The sequence below is a fragment of the Haplochromis burtoni genome, unplaced genomic scaffold (assembly GCF_018398535.1).
Source record: "Haplochromis burtoni strain Fernald_Lab_line unplaced genomic scaffold, NCSU_Asbu1 Contig_53, whole genome shotgun sequence".
Lineage (NCBI taxonomy): Eukaryota > Metazoa > Chordata > Actinopteri > Cichliformes > Cichlidae > Haplochromis > Haplochromis burtoni.
In genome coordinates this window covers 1,115,969-1,136,164 of record NW_024582414.1, presented here as the reverse complement: position 1 = coordinate 1,136,164, position 20,196 = coordinate 1,115,969, and the positions used below count along the sequence as shown (strand labels likewise).

Genomic DNA, 20,196 nt, shown 5'->3' with positions numbered 1-20,196 from the left:
TCCAACAGTAACATCAGAAAATCTACTCAACAAAGTTTGCTCCTGAATCACAAGAAGGCAACAACTGTTTGCTGTGCCACCAAGCCTTCATCATAGCATCAGGCAAACTGTGTGCTAAAACTGCCTGTAGTGTGTGTTAGCTCGACCTCCACAACCACAGGGAAGGCTTGGTTTGCCAGCAATAAATGAGATTCATTCCCGGCGAGTGCTCGACCTGGTTATGGCTGCTTTTTGTTGCTTTATGGACAGAATTTCTAGGTACAGCCGAGGGTGGAGGGTTTTGGGAGTCGGTGGTCCAGCTTGCAACGAGGTGGTTTGAGTGTGAAGCGGTTGGAATGAGCACCTTTAAATCGGATGCCGTTGTTGTTAGCTATTAAAATCACTGCATGAAAGGCTATTATTTGAGGGCCCAATGCTTCCACCTTTTTCCAATATTGAAGACCGCATTGAAAAACGGTTATTTTATGTATCAGACCACAAAAAGATGCTCCTCTGCCACTGCCTAACAGTTTTAGCTCATGTTATTGTGTGACACTGCTGCTTGAACTAATGTCTTAACTCACTCGTGTGTTAAAGTGGCAGTAGGGGGTCACTGGAGTCATTAGGGTTCACCATCAGGGTGGAAATCACTGCTTATCAGTCCAAAGATTCACAGGTTAATTTGTTTCTGCATGTGTGGTTAGTACTTTTGTGCTTTTCTCAGAAAGACTCGTTCCTACATGCAGTTAGGATGTCTTCAATGGTAACTTCAGAGTGTTTTCAGGTTGAAGCAGGCTCGAATTCAGCTGGATGCCAGCCAATCATTCACTTCCACTGCATAATTCCAATGCTTATTCACTAAAGCTGAGAGAGCTTATCTTGAGTGACAGATTAGCTTGGACTTTCTGGGGCAGGCAAGACATTCAAGTTTCATCATCTTTGTGATTTATGGTCCATTTTTGTTTGCGTACAGTGTAGCGTAGGCACTCTTTCTGACAGACACTTTCTGGCAGGCTTTCGTAAATGTCACTGCATCGAGCTACCTAGGTAAACCCCCTTGCACCAATGCGTTGCTTCGTTCAGCAGAGTCAGACCTCACCTGCATTTCTTGTCTCTTACTAGCTCGGTGCCTCACATCACCAAGACAGATTGGCGTGTGTCAAGAGAGTCACTAGCTGAAAACCTCTTGAGAGTGAAATATGTGTTGTTTTGACTTACAGACTTGAAAGGAGGCAGAGCAGAGCAGCATATACTTCAGGAAGCCGTATACAGGTCACAGCAAGCTAACCTGCTTTGTCTTTTAGAATCTTTAACCCTGACATCCTCATACTCTGAAGCCTTACTGGCATGCACATAAAAAATAGCCAACTTTTACAATATATCTGCACAAACTATAAGGCTTTGCATTTGAGGCTGCGAAGAGCTAGGAGGAAATGATTGTGAAGAAGGGATAGATTGGAACGTATTAAAGTATTAGAACTTTCTTCTCGTGAATGCGTGGGCAGATATAAGAGGGCAGGAAGTTCACAGGAAGAGAAAAAAAAGGGAGTGAAGCAGAGTTTAGACGAGATCAAGAGCAGAACTAAGCACATGAAACCAGTTCAATCCTGTGGTTAATTCAGCTGTGTGTATCTGACCTGGCTTGACTAGCCTGTTGTGGCGCCTCAGGAAAAATAACTCAGACATGCAAAACTGAGTTTAAAAGGAAGGTTCAGGACATGTCTCATTTATTTATGCTACATAAACTGTGATTGAAATGTGCAAACAGATGGGCAGGGACACAATCCGACAACGTTTTGGCATCACCGCTTTGTGGCCTTAGCCGACACTGAAATCCCGCACTAGCATCTTGCCAGAAGGAAAGTCGAGATGCGCTTGGTCCTACAAACAACATCCACATTGTTGCAGGGAATTAAAACCCTCAAAAATGTGTTTGATGGCAGTTCAAACCTTTTTCCTAGTTTTGACGTTTTAATCTGACATTTGGTGCATGTTGAATGTATTGAAAACACCGTTCTCATATGAAGACTGGCTGCACCGACTCTTCCCTGAAATGGAAAGTTCTCATTCATATTCCAGGCATGGAATACAGGTATGTGGCACGGGCTTTGGGTTAATCAGTGTCTTTCTCCTGAGGGTTAAGATGCCTGGTATGTCTTTTAATCCTAACAGTATTTAGCCTGCCAAGGCAATAAGTCATTGGCTGGATTAACACTTGCCCTGGTGTAGAACTGAGCACGTGTGTGTGCGTGTTGGCTTAGGTGAAAGTCTAGCTTAACTATTTCTTGTAAATTAGGTGCTTAAAAGCGTTGGCATTAGTGTCCAGTTATAACTGCTGCCACTGTTCTCTGCTATATTTCAGAAACTGGCTGCAGGGATTGAGTGCGGCTGTTGAGAGATGATGTGGCTCTTGGCTTAAGTTCCCTTTTATCCTGCAGGTGCTGATGGAACTGAGGTCAGGGCTTAATGGAGGCCAGTCAAGTTCAAAACAAGAAATCTCTTCATGGATCTAGTTTGTGCATAATAGTTTTGTCCTCCTGAAATTCTAACTGTTCCGGCAAAGTGGGAAGCACAATGTTGTCCAAAACTCGCTTTCCAAATGATGGGGTCCATGTACATCTACTCACATTCACACCTGTCATATGTAAATGTTTCAGAGTCAAGATCAGTGTGATAAGATATGGCATGAGCTGGAAGCACACAGCACACAACTGTAGCTGATGTTCTTGAGGATTATATTGAGATGTTGTTTAAAAAAACAGAGTAAAATGATTTGTTAAAAAACCCAGAAACAGAAAATATATCAAGAAAAATAATTGCTTATTTTGGATTTGATGACAGCAACACATCTTGGAAAAAGTTGGGATAGGGCCATGTTTAACACTGTGTAGCATCCTCTCGTCTTTTAACAGCAGCCTGTAAATGTCTGGGAACCAAAGAGACCAGTTGCTGAAATTTTTACTATTCTTTATAGTATTTTTGGTTTTATGATGCTCCAAATGTTTTCAGTTGGTGAAAAGTCTGGACTGTAGGTTGGCCAGTTCAGCACACCGACTCTTCTGCTTCTTCTTGTAGCCCTGCTGATGTGCCCGATGGAGCTTGAACCTCTGCTTGTGGATGCAAACTGTGTTCACTGACAGTGACACAATCATGTCTGTTTTGAATGCAGTGCAGACTGAGTGCGTGAATATCACAGGCATCCGATACTGACTTTCAACTTTGTCTTCTGCGCACAGAGATTTCTCCAGATTCTCTGAATCTTTTTTTGATATCATGTAGATGGTGAGATATTCAAAGTTGTTGCAATTGTATGTTGAGAAACATTATTCTGAAACTTCTTTCTGACCTGTGACCAGTTCATCTAATTTATTGTGAAATGCTCCTCCCCCATCCCAACCTTTTTCAATCACTTCACTGCCATCAAATTCAAAATGAGCTAATATATCTTCATGAAATAATCTCTGTTTAAACATTTGATATGTTTTCAAATTTCTATTGTGAATAAAATATGGGTTTGTAAGATTTACAAATCATCTCGTTCTGTTTTTATTTACATTTTGTACAGCGTCCTGTCCTTATTTTGGGAACTGGAGTTGTAGTAGCACATGCTCTAAAAGTCTAATCTGTGTAGCATCACTCACATGGGACTCAACATTACATTGTGTGCCACGTCTACATTACCTTGTAGTTGCATTTGTGGTGTGTCAGTCAAATTTCAGGCTTGCCACTGACCTTTTCCAGTCAGCTTGAGGACCTGGCGCTGCTGATGCTGTTGCTGGGGGAGGATGTTGGATGAGAAGATTGGAGCGGGTCTGACAGCTCATTGGTCACATCCACCAGCCACACCAAACTGAGCCGGAGGAAGGCACTGAATCTCTACCAGCCACTGACCTCCCTACAGTGGCACACGAGACATTTGGGACTCCTCCATGAATCAGGGTTTTTTTTGCTGAAGGCTAATTTCTTCTGTGTACATAATATGTCTTCTTTCATGCATTTACTTGTAGAAAAAACTCTTGAAGGCTCACATATACTCTTGAATCTGACCTCACTATGTTTCTGTGGCAGCCGTTGGACTGATATTTGCCAGCTGCGGGCCAACTGAACACTGTGTCACTGAGGAATCATCCAAATCCCTTAAGCTTTGAAAGTCCCTGGCAGAGGTTTCTGCAGAATGTTGCACAATATCTTAAAAAACAAAAACAAAACCTTTCTGTTAATGTCACAGGTATGATTTTCCAGCTAAAATGTGTATTAACAATTTTACTTCCCTTAACATGTGCATAATAAATCTATCTACACACAATCATTTGAAATCCAAGTGGTTTTGACATCAACACAATAAATTATACAATGAAATCAAATTACTCTCATGTAAGCAAATCATTAAAAAGTTTTACATTTTTTATTTTTTCCTCATCTCTAATTGTACTCTAATTTATGGCTGCAGATGAACTCCCACACTTGCATTTGATTTTATGCAAAGATCTTTTCTGTGAGTGTTGTTGTTTTATTTGCCATTTATCATTTTAGTCCTGGGTGGTGCAAATGAAATGAGGATAATGAAACCAATACTCTCTTTCCTCGTGTAAACTGTTATTTTCTACTAATGGGAATAAATATTATTTTATTGCCAGCAGATGCCTGAGAAAATAGAAAGAAAAGTAGGTTCTGAACCAGAAACATTCAAATTAACAAAATGTCTTGTAAGCCTAAAAACACAGAGATTATTATCAATTTTAATGACTCTTAATAACTTTACATTTTTATATTCCCAACAGCATTTTTACTCATTGTTACTAGTAAGTGCAGCACTATGGAAATGGCAGTTATAGTAAGCAAGCAATGTTGCTGTACCACACTGTATAGCACATTCTGCGAGTAAAACTGTGTGATCGAAGTTTGCCCAAATGACATGAAAACTCACAATGTACAGACAGTTCCACACAAAGTCCAGCAACCTAAGACTCTATAACCAAGGAAAAGAGGGAGGGTGAGGATTACTGTGAGAGCCATTATTCAGGATGAAAGAATGAGTATCCATGAATATATCACGAAGTTGGCCCCCCGGGGTACAGAGCTACCTGAGTGCTGCAAGGAAAAAGAAGACATACTCTGGAAGACACGCGCCTCCATGGGGTGTTTCATCGGCAGAAAGAAAAACTGGCTGACATCCTACCGGTTGCTAGAAAAGGATAGCATATGCCAACATTAGAACAGATCCACAGAGGCGGGAATCTGCCACAGCAGAAGGAACCCAGGGTGTAAGCTGTGCAACGTTTCCCCTGAGACTGTCCAGCATGTGGTAGCACGGACATAAGATAAATAATAATAATGTATACTTTATTGATGCCCATGGGGAAATTGCTCTCTCTGCAGCCACACCGAGGAGCAGTGTGTAGGGACACACTCTTGACAGGAGACTTGAGGAGCCAGGGATCGAACCACTAACCTTCTGATCAATAGGTGACCTGCTCCTGAGCTACAGCCACCCTCTGGCAAAGATGAGTAAGCTGTCGCTAGGTTTTGGATAAAGTGAACACTCACAAACCTGTCAAACCTGCATTTGAAACGTTGGCTACCATAGCAGTATAGTATTGCAACATGGCATTTGGGTCTTCTAACTAAAATAGGAAAATAGGAACATAAATAGTGCCATCATTGCCAGACCTGCTTGAACTTTGATCTGGGTCAGACCTGCTTGCTATGGGGGAAAGTGGTCAGAGGGGAACAGGGCTAAGGCCCTGCAGGACTTCAGGCAGCTGCTGGACAACCAACCATACATAGTGGTGGTTGGCCAAGAGCCGAGGACAGAGGGAGCTTACATAGCTTTATTAATTCCAGCTAACAATGACATCAGACAAAGAGAGTACCAGGGGCTGAAGCAACAACAGGAGCAGACGTGGAAGGTCATGTCCAAAGTGGTTCCAGTGTTAAATAGAAGCATTAGAAGCTGTAACCCCTAGAGGCTTCGCATATTCATGTGCAACATCTGAGCTCTCTGTCCTGAAGAGTAATGCAACAAAAATACTAGAAGAACTCTTTGACGTGCTGTGCATTCAGAGGTGCTCTTCTGCATATCTTGGTTGTACAGAATAGTTAATTGAGATACTGTGAAACAGTTTGACCAGTCTCCTCTGATCTTTGAATTCAACAAAGCAGTTTCACCCGGTGAATCTCCGTTAACTTTATAGTTTCTCTTTTCAGGCCATTCCCTATAAACCTTACAGATGGCTGTGCAGGAAAATCCCAACAGATCAGCAGTTTGGTGCTACATTCAAAGTCACTTCAGTCAGATTTCTTCCCCATTCGTATTCTGGGTTTGAACTTCAGCAACTCAGCTTGAGCATCTCTGCGCGTCTAAACGCACTGATCAGATATTCACACGAGGGATCAGTTGAACACGGGTAACTAATAAAGTGGCCAGCGAGTGTGTGCTGTTGGAAGACGTTTTCTGTGCTATATTTTTTTTGTAAAGACCTGCAGGTGGCACTGTTTTGCACACGGCTAGTGCAGCACAAAACCCAACACAAAGAGAGGGAACGAGAGAGAGAGAAAGAGAGAGCATCAGCACGGACTGCTGCACACTCCCGTCCCACCAACACACATTTCATTGTCCCAAAGCTTGGAAAAGGGACCGGGCATGTCTCCTCTTGTCTAAAGCCGCATTCAGAGCAACATTTTTGATTTTTGATTTTGATCTTTGTTGCACTTTTTCCATAATCATGAAGCTGCACAGTCAGACCGCGGAGCTTCACGGGCTTTGACACCTGCCCTCCTCGCTCGCTCACTCTGTCGCACCCCCCTCCTCTATCTCTCTCTCTTTTGTCTCTCGCATCTCTGCAGCTCACAACCAGCAGCACCGAGCAGAGGGAGGAGGTGGAGGAGGAGCAGCACGGTGTATCTGACACCTACAGTCCCGCGCGTCGCAGCCCCTCGTCTCTCGCACAAACATCCCGGACTGGCTGCCACGGGCGCCTCCTCCTCTCCCGTGGCTGTGTGTGTGAGAGTGAGTGAGTGTGTATGTGTGTGTTTTAGTTAAGAGGAGTGGAGTTTGAACGGGACACGTTGCTTTTGTTTGTTCGCAGACCCCCCCGCCTCCCCCCAAACTCTGAAGAATAATAACCAACATAATATTAAAAAAGAGAAAAGGCAACTAAACACTGTGGATAAGAGTCTAATCCAAAAACTGTCGGGGATTTTCTGCGTGTGAGGAAAAAGGACTACACCTCCAAAGATGCGTCTGCCGGTGCTTCTCTGTGTGCTGGTGAGTCTGTGTGCCGCACCGGGCCCGGTGGCCGGGGCGGATAGAAGCTGCTCCGACCTGCGGCAGTTCTACACCGGGAAAGGGTTCACTTCGGAAAGGGTTCCTCAGACTGAGATCTCCGGTGAGTTTTTTTTTGTTTGTTTGTTTTTTGTAGTTGTTTTTTAAATTCAGTAATTGTTTTGGTGGGGGGTAACAAAGAGGACAACACTTAACGCACTCCACAGGAACGATAAAGTCGAGTTTTTGTATCATAATTATTTTTTTTTAAAATTTCAGATCGCTCCAACTATTACAGCATGTTGTGACATAATTCTTAAATGACTCCCCCCCCGTGCCTTGCCTTATTTTGTGGGATTCTTGAGCGGCTGTTCAGGATGCCATTCTGTTGCATTATACATAGTCTGTGCTAGATCATTTTTATTCATAAACATTGAGTGCTTTATTGTGGTTTGCGTGAATGGGAATTCCATCTATGTTAATAAATCAGCTTAAGGTTTCTTTTTCTTTTAAAAAAAAGAAATGTTCCCAAAGGGCAGCTTTGCTGAGGGTTTATTATTATGCTGCATCCCAGTTCGTGTGTCTCATTGTGCGTCTGTTCAGCCTCTCTGTGCACTCTTATACACCCCCCTCATTCAGCATCTCAGTGTTTCCCAGTCTACAGTCCTTCAGGGTATGCTCATTGTCTGCTGAGGGCAGAAATGCAGGTGGGTGTGAGCCATGTGTCTTGTGGAGCCATTCCAATCTATTCATTGTTTTTATATATTTGTGTTTGCTGGTGTTTGTGCTCCAGGTGTGAAGAACTGTTAATATAACCTAGAGGAGGCGGATGCAGACTTGTGTCCCGGGGCATTTTTCATTGTCTACCTTGCTGTGGATGGACTGCAGGTGTAGTGTGTGTGTGTGTGTGTGTGTGTGTGTGTGTGAGACCCAGTAGATGCTGAAATTTGCATAAACTAATAATTTAGGCTCGCCTGGGGCAATATCCAATCACAGCTCTAGCTACAGCTCAGCGATCGCACAACATAAGCTGCTGATGAGCTGAATAAAAGAAGACGTGGTTTACACTCATTTTACTTCTTTTGTTTCATTCCTGTACTCTCATCGTGTCAGTCAGTCATCCAACTAGTCAGGCAATCATGCATTTAGTCAATCAGTGAATTACCCAGGCAGTGAAAGTAATCAGTTAGCCTGATCTCTCGTCTGTCAGTCAGACAGCACACATCAAAGTCTCTCTATCTTGTCTCTTTGGCTGCTGCAAACCATAAATGCAGATTAAAAGTGTCTTGGCCTTGGGGAAAGTGAAATTGAGCTCTTGTCCCCTTTAAGGCAATCATCTGTCAGCCTCTGTCTCCTCCCTTATTTCACCTAAAGATGGACAGACAGCAGCGAGCGTGCAGAGGAGATGAAAGCGAGGGGAGAGCAAGGTGTGTTTGTGTGCTCAGCGTCTGCGATCTGAAGGTCATTTTGTGTTGTGTCAGTGGAAATGCACACTTATGGGCGGCTGAGTTATTAATATTGGATGTGTGTGTGTGTGTGTGAATCAGACAGAAACCAGAAAATAGATAACAGTGAGGCAAAGAATGTGAAAATAGAGAGAAAAGGAAAGAAGGGGGAGAAAAACCCACAACCAGAGACAGTGAGTGAGTCACTCAAGGTCTGTCTGTCTATGTTTAGTGGAAGACTGTGAAAGAGACTCGACACGACATTTTCCCTCCTCTTCCATTAAAAGCTCATCTTTTATTGACAGATGAAGAACACAATGCTTCAGTCTCTTGGACCTTGAGCTGCTCTAGTTATTTGCGCAAGAGTTCTGCCTCCCCAGAACTCATTAAAACTGACGACCAGTTGGGAACAGAGATGGGGACAGGGGGAAGATTTCCCCACAACAGGGGCTTTTCAGTCCTTCTCATTTCAGGGACCTTAGGTGGGTCAATTTAGATTATCTGGCCCTGCGCACTCTGGAGGATGTCCAACCTGAGAACAAAACATTAATACAGTCTATTGGAAAAACACAGTAGATACAACACAACAAATTCATTTTGTTTACTTCCATACCTCTTCTGCACACTAGGAATGTTAAATGTTTGATACAATATATTGTCTCTTTGTTTCATTGTTTGCACTCTGGATTGGCATTACAGTAATGCAGACAAACCCTCGCCATACAGGTCATAATGAAGTTATACAAAAAAAAGTCCTCCAGGAAAACCGACAACGTGATCGTCATAAGCAATATTTGGTCATTTAGCACACTGAGCCTTACTTGCCTTCCTAATGTATTTATTATCTCTCAGGGCAGTAAACACAAGCCAAATATCTAAGCCCTGTGGCCTTCCTGCGCATGCAGCAGACTCGCATCTGGATGAACAAACACTTTCCTAATGATATGGGACAAGACCCAGCTGTTGCTAATCATAAGCAGTTCACAGTTAGCGTTATCTGCAGAGCATAACAATGTTTGGGAAGTGTAATTCAGCTAGAAGACTTCCCTGGGTGACAAATCAGTATATTAGTACATAGATTAAGCAAATAAAATGGAGTTTTGTGCCCAGCAGCACCTACCCAACTGAACCAGAAGCATACCTGAATTCAGAGAATATCAGCATGTTTTAGCCAACATTCATGTTCCCTACAGGATGGGTTTTAATAACGCTGGGAAGCCCCAGACTTAGGATTTAGTGCCATCGTCAGGTCAAAAGTGAGAGCAAATGATGTTCCTATCAACTTCACTTTCTGTTACGGTCTAATTAGAAAAGTTTCTTGTTAGTTACGCTAAGATAATGAACATTTTTGAATTCAGTGTTTAGTACATTGGACTCTTTTGCAATGTTGCATACATTTAGTGGCAAATTTGTAAGTAGGGCTTGATGAGGTGACCCTGAAACACCCCTTAATTATGCTGCTATAGGCTCAGATTGCTGGGAGCATAAACTATGTCTTCTGTGCTCCCCTTGTATCACTCCATAAGCATAGTTCATCCTTGTCTCTCTATGCTCTCCTTTTTTCTTCGCTTTCCCCTCCCCCCCAGCTGGTTGTGGTCGATGGCTAATGTCCCTCAGGTTAGTTCTCTTCCTGTGAAAATATGTTGTTTAAATATGTACAAAAACAGTCACCTCAAGGCATAAGGTATTAATTCTATTAATATTAGAGCGAAAAACCCTACAAATCACTCGCCACAATCAAGGTAATCGCAACAATAGACAGATGGATCGATGTGTAGATGAACCCTGAATGGAAGGATTTAAATTGTGCAATTTATTTATTCAACCTTGATGTAACCAGGAAGTCCCATTGAGATCCAGTCTCTTTCACAGGGCAGCCATGCAAAGTGAAAACAATGAGTGAAATGAATGAAAAATTGTAGTGGCTTGTAGCTTTTTCTAGATTTCTAGGTTTGTATTTAAAATCTAGAAAACATTCAGAAAATAATCATGTTTTTTCCAGGATTAAACATGTGAGAAAATGTGAGAAAATCATAGTTCCAGAGTAAAATCTGTGTAACACAAGGAACAGATGCTTTACATTTTTACCCTGAATTTAAAAAAAGAAAACCCAAAATGACTCTTAGACTCTGCTGACATCCATTGTCCTTTAGGTTTTACACCATATGAATGGAAGTCGTCTTTCCTGATGTCTGCCTGTCTGTGTTTTTGCCTGCAAGCGTTTTTTTCTCTTCTTGTTATACAATGTATCCTTCACCTGGTCAATAGTTAAAGGCCAGCTCATCCTATAGCCTGTGTGTGTATCTGTCTATGTGTGTGTGTTTAAAAGTCAGTGAAAGCCAACACCTTCTTCAAGGAAGACACCAAGTTTCATTCACAAATGCTTTGTCTGCGCAGAGCAGCACACACCCATGTGATCGAGTGACACACAGAAACAGATACAGCGTATATAACCTGCGCAATTCACAGGTATTGAGTTTTGATGCGTTTGTGTCGGTGTGCGTGGGTTTGTGTGGCCTACATTTTGAGTATTTGTTACATTATTTGAATGTTTGAAAGACAATATGGGAGGAGCTGAAAAGTTATGTGTTGGTACTCTGTGCAAAATGCTAATAAAATGTAGTGCAAGGACTGAAGCTAGCAAACATATTTCAAAACTTTTTTGTGTGTGAAAATGAAAACAAAATGTTTTCAATTATTTTGTTTTATTTAAGTAAAACTGGACATTTTACATGGCGTCTCAACTTTTTTTGGACACCTCAGAAGTCAGATGAGTGCAGTGCCAGGCTTTACTTTCTTTATTTTAAATCCAGCTTTCGTCACTATTTGTTTAAAATGTAATTATTTCTCATCCTTTCCATCGGAGCTGGCGGCACTAATTCTCTGCTTGGTTGCATTGATACCGTCGCTAAAGAATATGAGCTTAATTCATGAACCCAATTAGAGAAATTATGCAGTCTCATACTGAAGCTTGTCTATATTATTTAGCTGACTGGTCTTTCCACCAGGAAAAATATCAGTGTGCATCAGTGTTGTCACGATACTGGAATTCCCAGGAAAATAGCCGATGTTCAATTTCAGTTTCAAGACTACAGGATAAAGATAAAAAAGAACAAAAGAAAAACAAAAAATCGACAGAAAAAATAACAGCAGTATTTTTAATTGCTAATTGCTAATTGCTAACAGCTCAAAGGCATTAACATGTACACAGGCCAGATTAACATTCATGATAGCTGTATATACTTCGGGGGGGGGTTAGGAAAGGAAGCTTTATTGACCTCTAGTAGTGCTCATAAAGTGTTGTAACATCATCATGCTAACATCATGCTAACCTCATGCTAACATGACTGAGCGTCAGTCACCGTTCATGTCTGCAGCTGTTGGTGAGGAGAGGAGGCGAACACGTGACTGTTGCAAATAATAACTGCCCAGTAATTTTTTTGTATTTTTAGGAAAAAAAATAGATTATTATCTGAGAATTGATTTTTTTGACAACCCTACAGTGTGTACAATACTAGCAATTTTACAGCCGTTAGTTTTTAGATTTCAAGTTCTAGTTTAGTTTTTGCTTTTGTTTTCTTGCCTGATTGTCAACATGTCTATGCGAGTGATGCAGCAACTCACCGCTAATCATTTGCTAATGTCATTTATATAAGTAAGTGTAATCACAAGGTACTAAATGACATCGATGTTTTTAATCTTCTCTGACATTTGATTAGATTACAGATTAATTTATTCACAGAGAACATTGTTGATCGATTAGTTGATGATGGAAAATGATCAGGTGCTGTATCCCTGCCATCATATAAAGAATACTTAAAGACAAACTGTGTACAGCAACACAGCATAATAAATAAAATCAGGGATCTTTCACTTGTTAGGTGAAGGTGTAGACTACTACCATGTGCAGCCACTGCAGTATTAAAGTATGCAAACTATACAATATTACAGTATTACAAAGGATTTGGCTTAAGGTGTTTCGTCAGTTTTGCATAAAGTACTACAATATGCAAAACTGCTACTCTTCCCCATTCTAACCATTATGGCTGGTTAAATATATTGATATATTATGGCTTTCCCATTCTTCCTACCTATAAATGCTTTTTCTATATATTTTATAGTTTACATTAACTGTGATAATAGTGCGGTGCCACAAAGTTAGAGAAAACTGCATTGGAAATGTAAGCAGGTGTGAATCTTATGTATTTTTTCTGCTCGCAGCATCTGTGAAACCGCTGTGTGTGCGAGCGTTTACGAATGTGCTTGAGGAAGGAAATTGATACTGTCTGTCATCTGTCACACATCACATGCTCACTCAGGCGTTCACAGCATACTTCACCATGTGGAACACCAAATACGCAGCGCACACATACATGCACTCGCACAAACCTGCACCAAAGCTCTGAGTGCTTCTCTCTAACTTCTCTCTGCCTCCTTAGCTTCTCTCCTGGTGTCTGTCGTTTTCCCGGTGCCATGTTTTTGTAGACAGCTTTAGATGTATGAGTGCAGGGGTTGTGCACTTGTGTGTGTGTGTGAGGGAAAGAGAGGACTTTGGTTGGCTGTTAAAAGCAGAGCTGTGAATCTTTCATGATGTCTGATGCAGTGACATGAGAGAGAGAGAGAGAGAGGTGAGGAGCAACAGAAGAGGGTGAAAGCAGACGAGGAGGACGATGAGCAAAGGAGGGAGGCTCGTACTTGGTTCCCCTTCCTGTTATCCTCCCTTCACAAAAGATGAAATGTTGTCACAATTGGTTTGATGCAGATGCAGTCTCCTGTGCTCCATATTTGATCCTTCTGTGGTGCCCTGATATTTAATGCTTTTAAAATAGGCCTACACTGTTTGGTGGATGAGTAAGCACCTCTACAGGAAAAGCGTTAGCTTGTTAAACCCCCCCGTCTCCCTCCCTCTCCCAGATTTTCCCTTAGTAAGAGTAATATTCTCAATATAAGGAGGCAGTGCCAGGAGCAAAAGTTGAAGTGTTCATCAGCTGACGTACATTGCTGCTATCATTAGTTTGATGCTAACTGGATTACTACTGTAGCAACTGAGCGGTGCCTCCGAGCACATCATTACTTAAAAGGTTACTATAGTTTGTTGGTTTTATATTTAAAAAATACGAAGTAAGTCTCACTGAAAACTTGAGCAAGTGCCGTGTTCACTTGTGTGTTGATATTTGCTTGGATGTTATTAGGGTTAAGCACGCAGTGTGCTGTGGATGAGATGAGAGGCTCGCCCTTCTCAAGGTGCCGTCAGGAGTTTTTTGGTTCTGCTGGCTTCATCCAGCAGCAACCTTCAGCTCACGCTGGGGCTGTTTGCATCCAAGTGTGAAGGAGCTGGAATGAGAATTAGCACCAAGGCTGAGGCCATGGTTCTCAGTTGAAATGGAGGAATGCCCACCCTGTTTGGTGATGAGCTGTTGCCTCAAGTGGAAGAGTTCAGGTACCTCTGGGACTGGTTCATAAGTGAGGGAACCAGGGAGGGAGAATTTGACAGATTGATTGGTGCGGCATCTGCAGTAAAGTAGATGCTGTAATGGCCTGTTGTGGTAAAGAGAGAGTGCTGAGCTTGAAAACAAAACTGTCCATTTACCAGTCAGTCCGTGTCCTCACCCTCATCTGTGGCCACAAGTGGCCGGTGACCAAAAGACTGAGATCAAAGTATTTGAGTATTTGAGGGAGTACAGCGAGCTTATGACACTGCTTTCCTTGGTGAAGTGCTTTGGGCATGTCCGACTGGGAGGAGGCACTGGTGTACAACCAGGTCACACTGGAGACATTATGTCTCTTGGCTGGTTCAGATACATGCACAAGGTGATTCCATTAGTTTCAGTTTGTGTCAATTCATTTCTTCTATTATGTTTGCTGTTCCTTAGAACTAGATAGTCCCTCTCCTCTCTGTAGCTATGGCACCGCATCCATACACACTTTATTAATGACACTTTCAGACAGTTATTAAACAGTAGCTTATAAACTATGACTCAACTCTCAGAAGTGAAGTTATTTACTGCTCTCTTGTTTTGGAGAAGCTTATGGATGGTCTGTTCTGCTTTCTGATGTAATAAACACAGAAACACAGCTATTTTTAGAGTTGTAGAAATAGCTTTAGTCAAAACTTGTTAACCAGACCTGACACAGACTTGATGCAGTAACATAAAAAAGATTTTTAAGAGTTTTTCTGTAAAAGATGTGAAATTGCAGTGTGTCCAAATGTTTGCCTGGTGCTGTGTATATAATGTGTAAAAACTCAAGAAGATAATTTTTTCTGGTAAACTGCTGAATGCAGTCAGTCATAAAGCTCCACTTCATTTCAGCCCTCTTCTTCGTCCTTCGGCTTCTCCCTTTAGGGGTCGCCACAGTGGATCGTCTGCCTGCATCCCATCCTATCCCTAATATCCACTGCATTCCACTACAATCATCACATATTATAGGAGTGGTGTGTAAAAGGATTTTTTTTTAAAAAAAAAACTGTGAAGGAGTGAGAGCATAAACTGTTCTCTACACCTAAAATCAATGGTGGTACAAATCAGGATTGCTTCTCGGTAACCTCTGTCTTTCTCTCCCCCACGCTCCACTTTACACCTCTTCTCCTTCTCCTCCTCCTTCTCTCTGCCCTCCCTTGAACAGTTACTTCTCCCCTCCTTATCAGATGCTATTTTTACATTCTCCTCCTCCTCCTCCCAGCCCTGCTCTCATGTTCCCCTCCTCCACTTGAGGAGTTGAGCATCCATCTGTTTTCGAAATGAAACGATGACTTGTTTGTCGGATGTGGTGTCTGCTCAGCTGCTTTATGAGTCAAGGCTGTTTACGCATATGCTCCATATATACACATATATGTCTGTGGACAGGATGGTGATTTACAGCAGTTGGCTCGTGTGGATAACAGGCATCTTCGGTACATAAGGGGATGTTATACTGATGCTTATTCATCTTGTTGTTGAGAGCGATAACTAATCAAAGATCATCTATTAGTTCCTTTTAAATTCTAAAAATGTCAGTCGGACAAATCAAGCAATTTGAAAAGAATTTGAATTTTTCTTCAGCACAGAAAACAATTTTATTATCAATTTTTCTTTTTCATTAAAGCCAACTGTAGTTTTTTTATGTTCACTGCCTGAATTTAAATGAAGGAAACTGATTATTTCTAAAAAGAAAAAGAATATAAAAACAACACAGACAATTAAAATAACTTCAGTGCATTCCCAGGCCTCCACAGTACACTTGATCAAACCATTTTTTAAACTTCTTATGACAGCGAATAAAGACGGCAGGAGTGGAAGCAATCTGCCGACTTGGCGTGCACACTCGGCATTTCGGCACGCACTTCTGCATATTAAGCATCACACACTGTGATTTCAGGGAAGGACGCGAGTACAGTCCCCTCAGCAGGTTACGTTTAGACAGACACATCAGGGAGTGTATGCTGAGGCATTACAGCGCTCTGCTTTCTGTTCCGCTAAACGCTGAAAGTCCGGCTCACCGGTGCAGAGCTGCTGCCACTGGGAACATCTTATTAATTAGGTTTTACGAGGATTAATTGTTGGAAGTTGAGTATTTCCTGCAGAGCAAGAAGAAAAACTGCCTCGTTTTCAAACGGAGCTTCAACTAGAGAGTTGAACTTCCTGTCAGTGTATGTTGGTGCTCATATTGCAGGGTCAGTGCTGCGTTATCTTGATGACAAAATTTAATTAGTTACAGTAACAGTAGGCTGTTGTTATGGAACAACAGCCTACAGTTTTTTAATTATGTTTTGAATCCAAGTGACTAATACATTATTCCATTTCTGGCCACAGGAAAATCTGTTTCAATCATGCTAAAGTCACACTAGTGAAAACAGTAAATGAGACAGCTGCACGACCAAAATTATTGTAACCGAGTGACGTGAACTGCATTAGTGAGTTTGGTGCACCGAGACAATAATAAAATGTAGTGAAAATGCTATGATGTTGCGATTGATTGGAGTCAAGTTGGCAATTATATGCAATCCTTTTGCAATAATATGCCGATTAAATGCAACAAATCATTAAAAAAAAACCTGCTGCATCTGTTAATGTCCAAATACACAGCATTTAAAGTCCAGCCAGAACGTCATAGAAGAGAAATTCAGATATTTCTCCACAAATGGTGAAATAATTAGTGCAAATTTCTGCTCAGCAAGCTTTACTTTATATAGCAGTGTAATAGGCGACTTTGCAAAGAGATGTGTTGCATCCGTGCAGCCTGACTCAGATAGATTGCAATGTAATCTGGTAATCTGTCTGCATTTATAAAGTAACTGAAAGTTATTTGGGAAGCTAGCAGGTTGCTAGCAGGTTGCCATATATCTACAACTACAGCTACAACTGTGACTGAGCTATTAGTGAATGCGAAAAGAGAAATGGTCAAATTAATCTCAAATAAACCTTTGAACAAAAGTATATATCTGAAATGTTTCATCCAGAAATACTCTTACCTGGATAACAATTCTTAAAATTGCATCTATTGTTTGATTCTTGTTGCAAGAATACAGAATCTATGAGGACACAAAATCTGCTCTTGTCAGGCTGTGGGCACAGGAGGGAGTGCAGTATGACTGAAATCCTCAGTTCGTCATGAAGTTCGTCATTTTATTCTAGTTAATTTACTGTATTAAAAACAGTAAAATGTGTTAATGTATGCATGAGGTGTGAAGATATGATAGATCATCATTGTACACACAAACCGGGACATTAACACATCACCATAACCTTTTATATGTGCGTTAGAGGCACACATGACAGTCTGCAGTCTTCTCCCAAGTGATAGATGCTGCTGCTGACAAAATACAAAAGCGATTTTTGGAAGCTGTCAATCAAACACAGGTTTCTGCAGTCAGCTTCCTCTTTCAACACCGCCTACTCTGCTCGCCAGCAGTAATGACATCAGTGTTGGCTGCGTGCAGGAGTCTGAGTCTGAGCCTGATGAAGATCAAGACCTGTGACCTCAGATTACCGTGTCTTTGATAAAGCATGTCCAAAAAAATAAAGTTAACAAAACTACAACAAAGAAAAGAGGCCAAGAAAGAACAGCTATATCATACTTAAAAATGACAACATGGTACATAACATGCTACTCAAAATAATTAGCATTTGTCTCTTTAAACCTGTGACTATGCAGTTACTGAAGTGACAAATCTGTCACAGGGGAAGACTTTACCGACTCCTTGTGGGGTTTTATCAGTTTAGTAGCTTGAATAGAGGATGTCTTTGTTGACCACACGGTGTCCTAACAGAGAGGTCACAGCCACGTACGCACACCAGCCATGCTGATAGGATCACTGGTGCAGAGTATTATCAGAGGCGGATCTGACTGAGTGCGACAGGGTATCCATGGGAGGTTTATCCGTCACGGATCCAGAAGGCAAAACTGACAGACTGGTACCCGTTTCCAATAGCAACTAAGGACATGATCATTTTTTGATAACGTTACTGGAGTAAAAAACAATGATTGATTTTAAGGCAGACGAGTGCATTTCAAAGGTCAAAATCAATGAGAGTCACGGTACGGCATTCACGCCAGAAACCAGCAGTCCGTGGAAAGAGCAAGTTGGCGGTTTGTTGAAAGTTACCACACACATACACTCACACAATGAAAACAGCTTGTCAGCCCCCAGAGATAAAATGGTGCGGTTGGTTAATAAAGAATGTGAAATCTAAAATATCCATCGCTGTGTATATTAGTGGGTTTCTTCCTGGTGTTTCTACATGAGGCATAAACATAGGCCTATAATTAGACTTGTTGCTGTGAAAATCCCAACCCTGTGCACGCCTGCTGTCTCCCTGCTTCTCTGAGCCTCGCCACGCTCCGAACATCCTCATACTTTTTTATCATTTTAACCTCCCGAGTATCAGCTCGGAGGTTATTTTCTGTTATTTTTTATTGTTATTTGAAGGCATTTCTGTTTATTACATGCTTGCTGGTGGGAAGGACGGAGACGTTTATTTGATAGAGGTGGCGGACTGCATAAAAGCGGCTCCTCGGCTCATAACATGCGTACGTTATATATTCTGACGATACACAGGGGTGCCCGTATAACATTTTGAAATGTACCTCGTTTTGTGTAGCAGCTCCGGCGCAACACTTTAGAGCCTTGCCCATGGGCACTGTGGGAGACATAATGATGAATTTCTGTGAGTAAACTACTGAGCAGAAGATGTGCTCCCAGTGAAATTTAAACAGATGCTTTGCATTTTTCCAACTTTTCACTTAAACGCTATCAGTGACTGAAAGTGCAAAGAGATTTTTAAATGTTGACTGCATGACGTCTCCTGTTCTGGACTCTGTAGGAAGCATGTTGGAGACATTTTTCTTTCAAAAGTTGTCTTATTTAAGAAAAGGAACAACACATTTTGATAAATGGGCTGGTTGTTACATAGTGCTTTTCTACTCAGTGCACTTTGTTAACCTAATATTCACACACTCAGCTTCCATGAGGGGTGACTAAGGGTTCAGTATCTTGTCCAAGGGATACTTGGACATTGCAGGTTGGAGGAGCCAGGGATCAAACCACCGACCTTCTGATCAGCAGATGAATCACTCAGCATCCTGAGTCATAAGTTTTGTAGGTTGAAACAGACAACTATAACCTGCACGGTTAATGAACACAACAGTCCAATCGCACTCTTGTGGTCCTGAACAGGTGCCTCTGTGATTCAGAGCAGCTATCAATCATGATGACTGGCAGACTTTTCATAGCAAGAAGCTAATGAAAACAAACTGAACAAACATCAGTGTGATAAGGAGCCCTTAATAAATCAGAGACCATATTGAGGGGAGCAGTTTATTTGACACGCTACCCGTCACGCTAACCCCCAACCCCATGCTCACCGGATGAACTATTTGAAATGGTGCATATTTAACAGGAGCTTGTTGACGACACTGAGTGCAGATGGGGTTTATTGCTTTATTTGAACATCCGACTCCTGTGATGTGAAAGTGCAAAACCGATCGGGGGGTCGTCACGCTCAGTCAGCTTCTCCCTCATTTCAAGGCATGACCTGGAAACGACCGACCTAATGTTGGCCCAACCGCAGGGATTTGATGTTCCCTGCTGAGAAATGACAGTGATGCTGGAATCAGCCTCTATTGTGCCCTTATTAACCAGCTTCCACACTTGCGCACATGCAAACATGCACAATAATATATTGCCACCTCTTTCACTACCTTCCCATCATCACCGCTGCCGCCGCCAACGCCATGCTGTTGGATTAGGGGCTGATGCCTAATCTCCTGCTAATCCTGGCCTGTTAATCTGTGTGTTAGCAGTTCTTAGCTCACAGCATGATTTCTGAAGCGCTGACCACTGAGGGAATAACACACACATACTTACTGAGTCATTGCATATTTGTTTCTGGATTTTTCTGAATCTTGCCCTTCTCGACGTCTTTACATTCCGAGAAACTCTCATTACAGCTCGGGATACCTAAGTGTCCTTTTGGTTTGTTTCAGTGAAACAGAGCTCCTGTTTACAGTCAGTTGTTAACACCCCCCCCC

The 20,196-nt window shown here is 41.9% G+C and overlaps 1 protein-coding gene across 2 annotated transcripts in view; it reads left to right on the top strand.

Moving 5' to 3' along the window:
* Nucleotides 1-6,543: 6,543 nt before the first annotated feature.
* LOC102300495 (glypican-1) overlaps nt 6,544-20,196 on the top strand; it is a 43,149-nt gene continuing 29,496 nt past the window's right edge. The window contains exon 1 of one of the 2 annotated variants that reach the window (XM_005923870.3): nt 6,544-7,367. In XM_005923870.3, the coding sequence (XP_005923932.1) occupies nt 7,217-7,367 (151 nt within the window). In that variant the 5' untranslated portion in view covers nt 6,544-7,216. Of the gene's footprint in view, nt 7,368-7,391; nt 7,951-20,196 lie in introns of those variants that run through there. The other variant, XM_042220674.1, reaches the window with a different exon arrangement.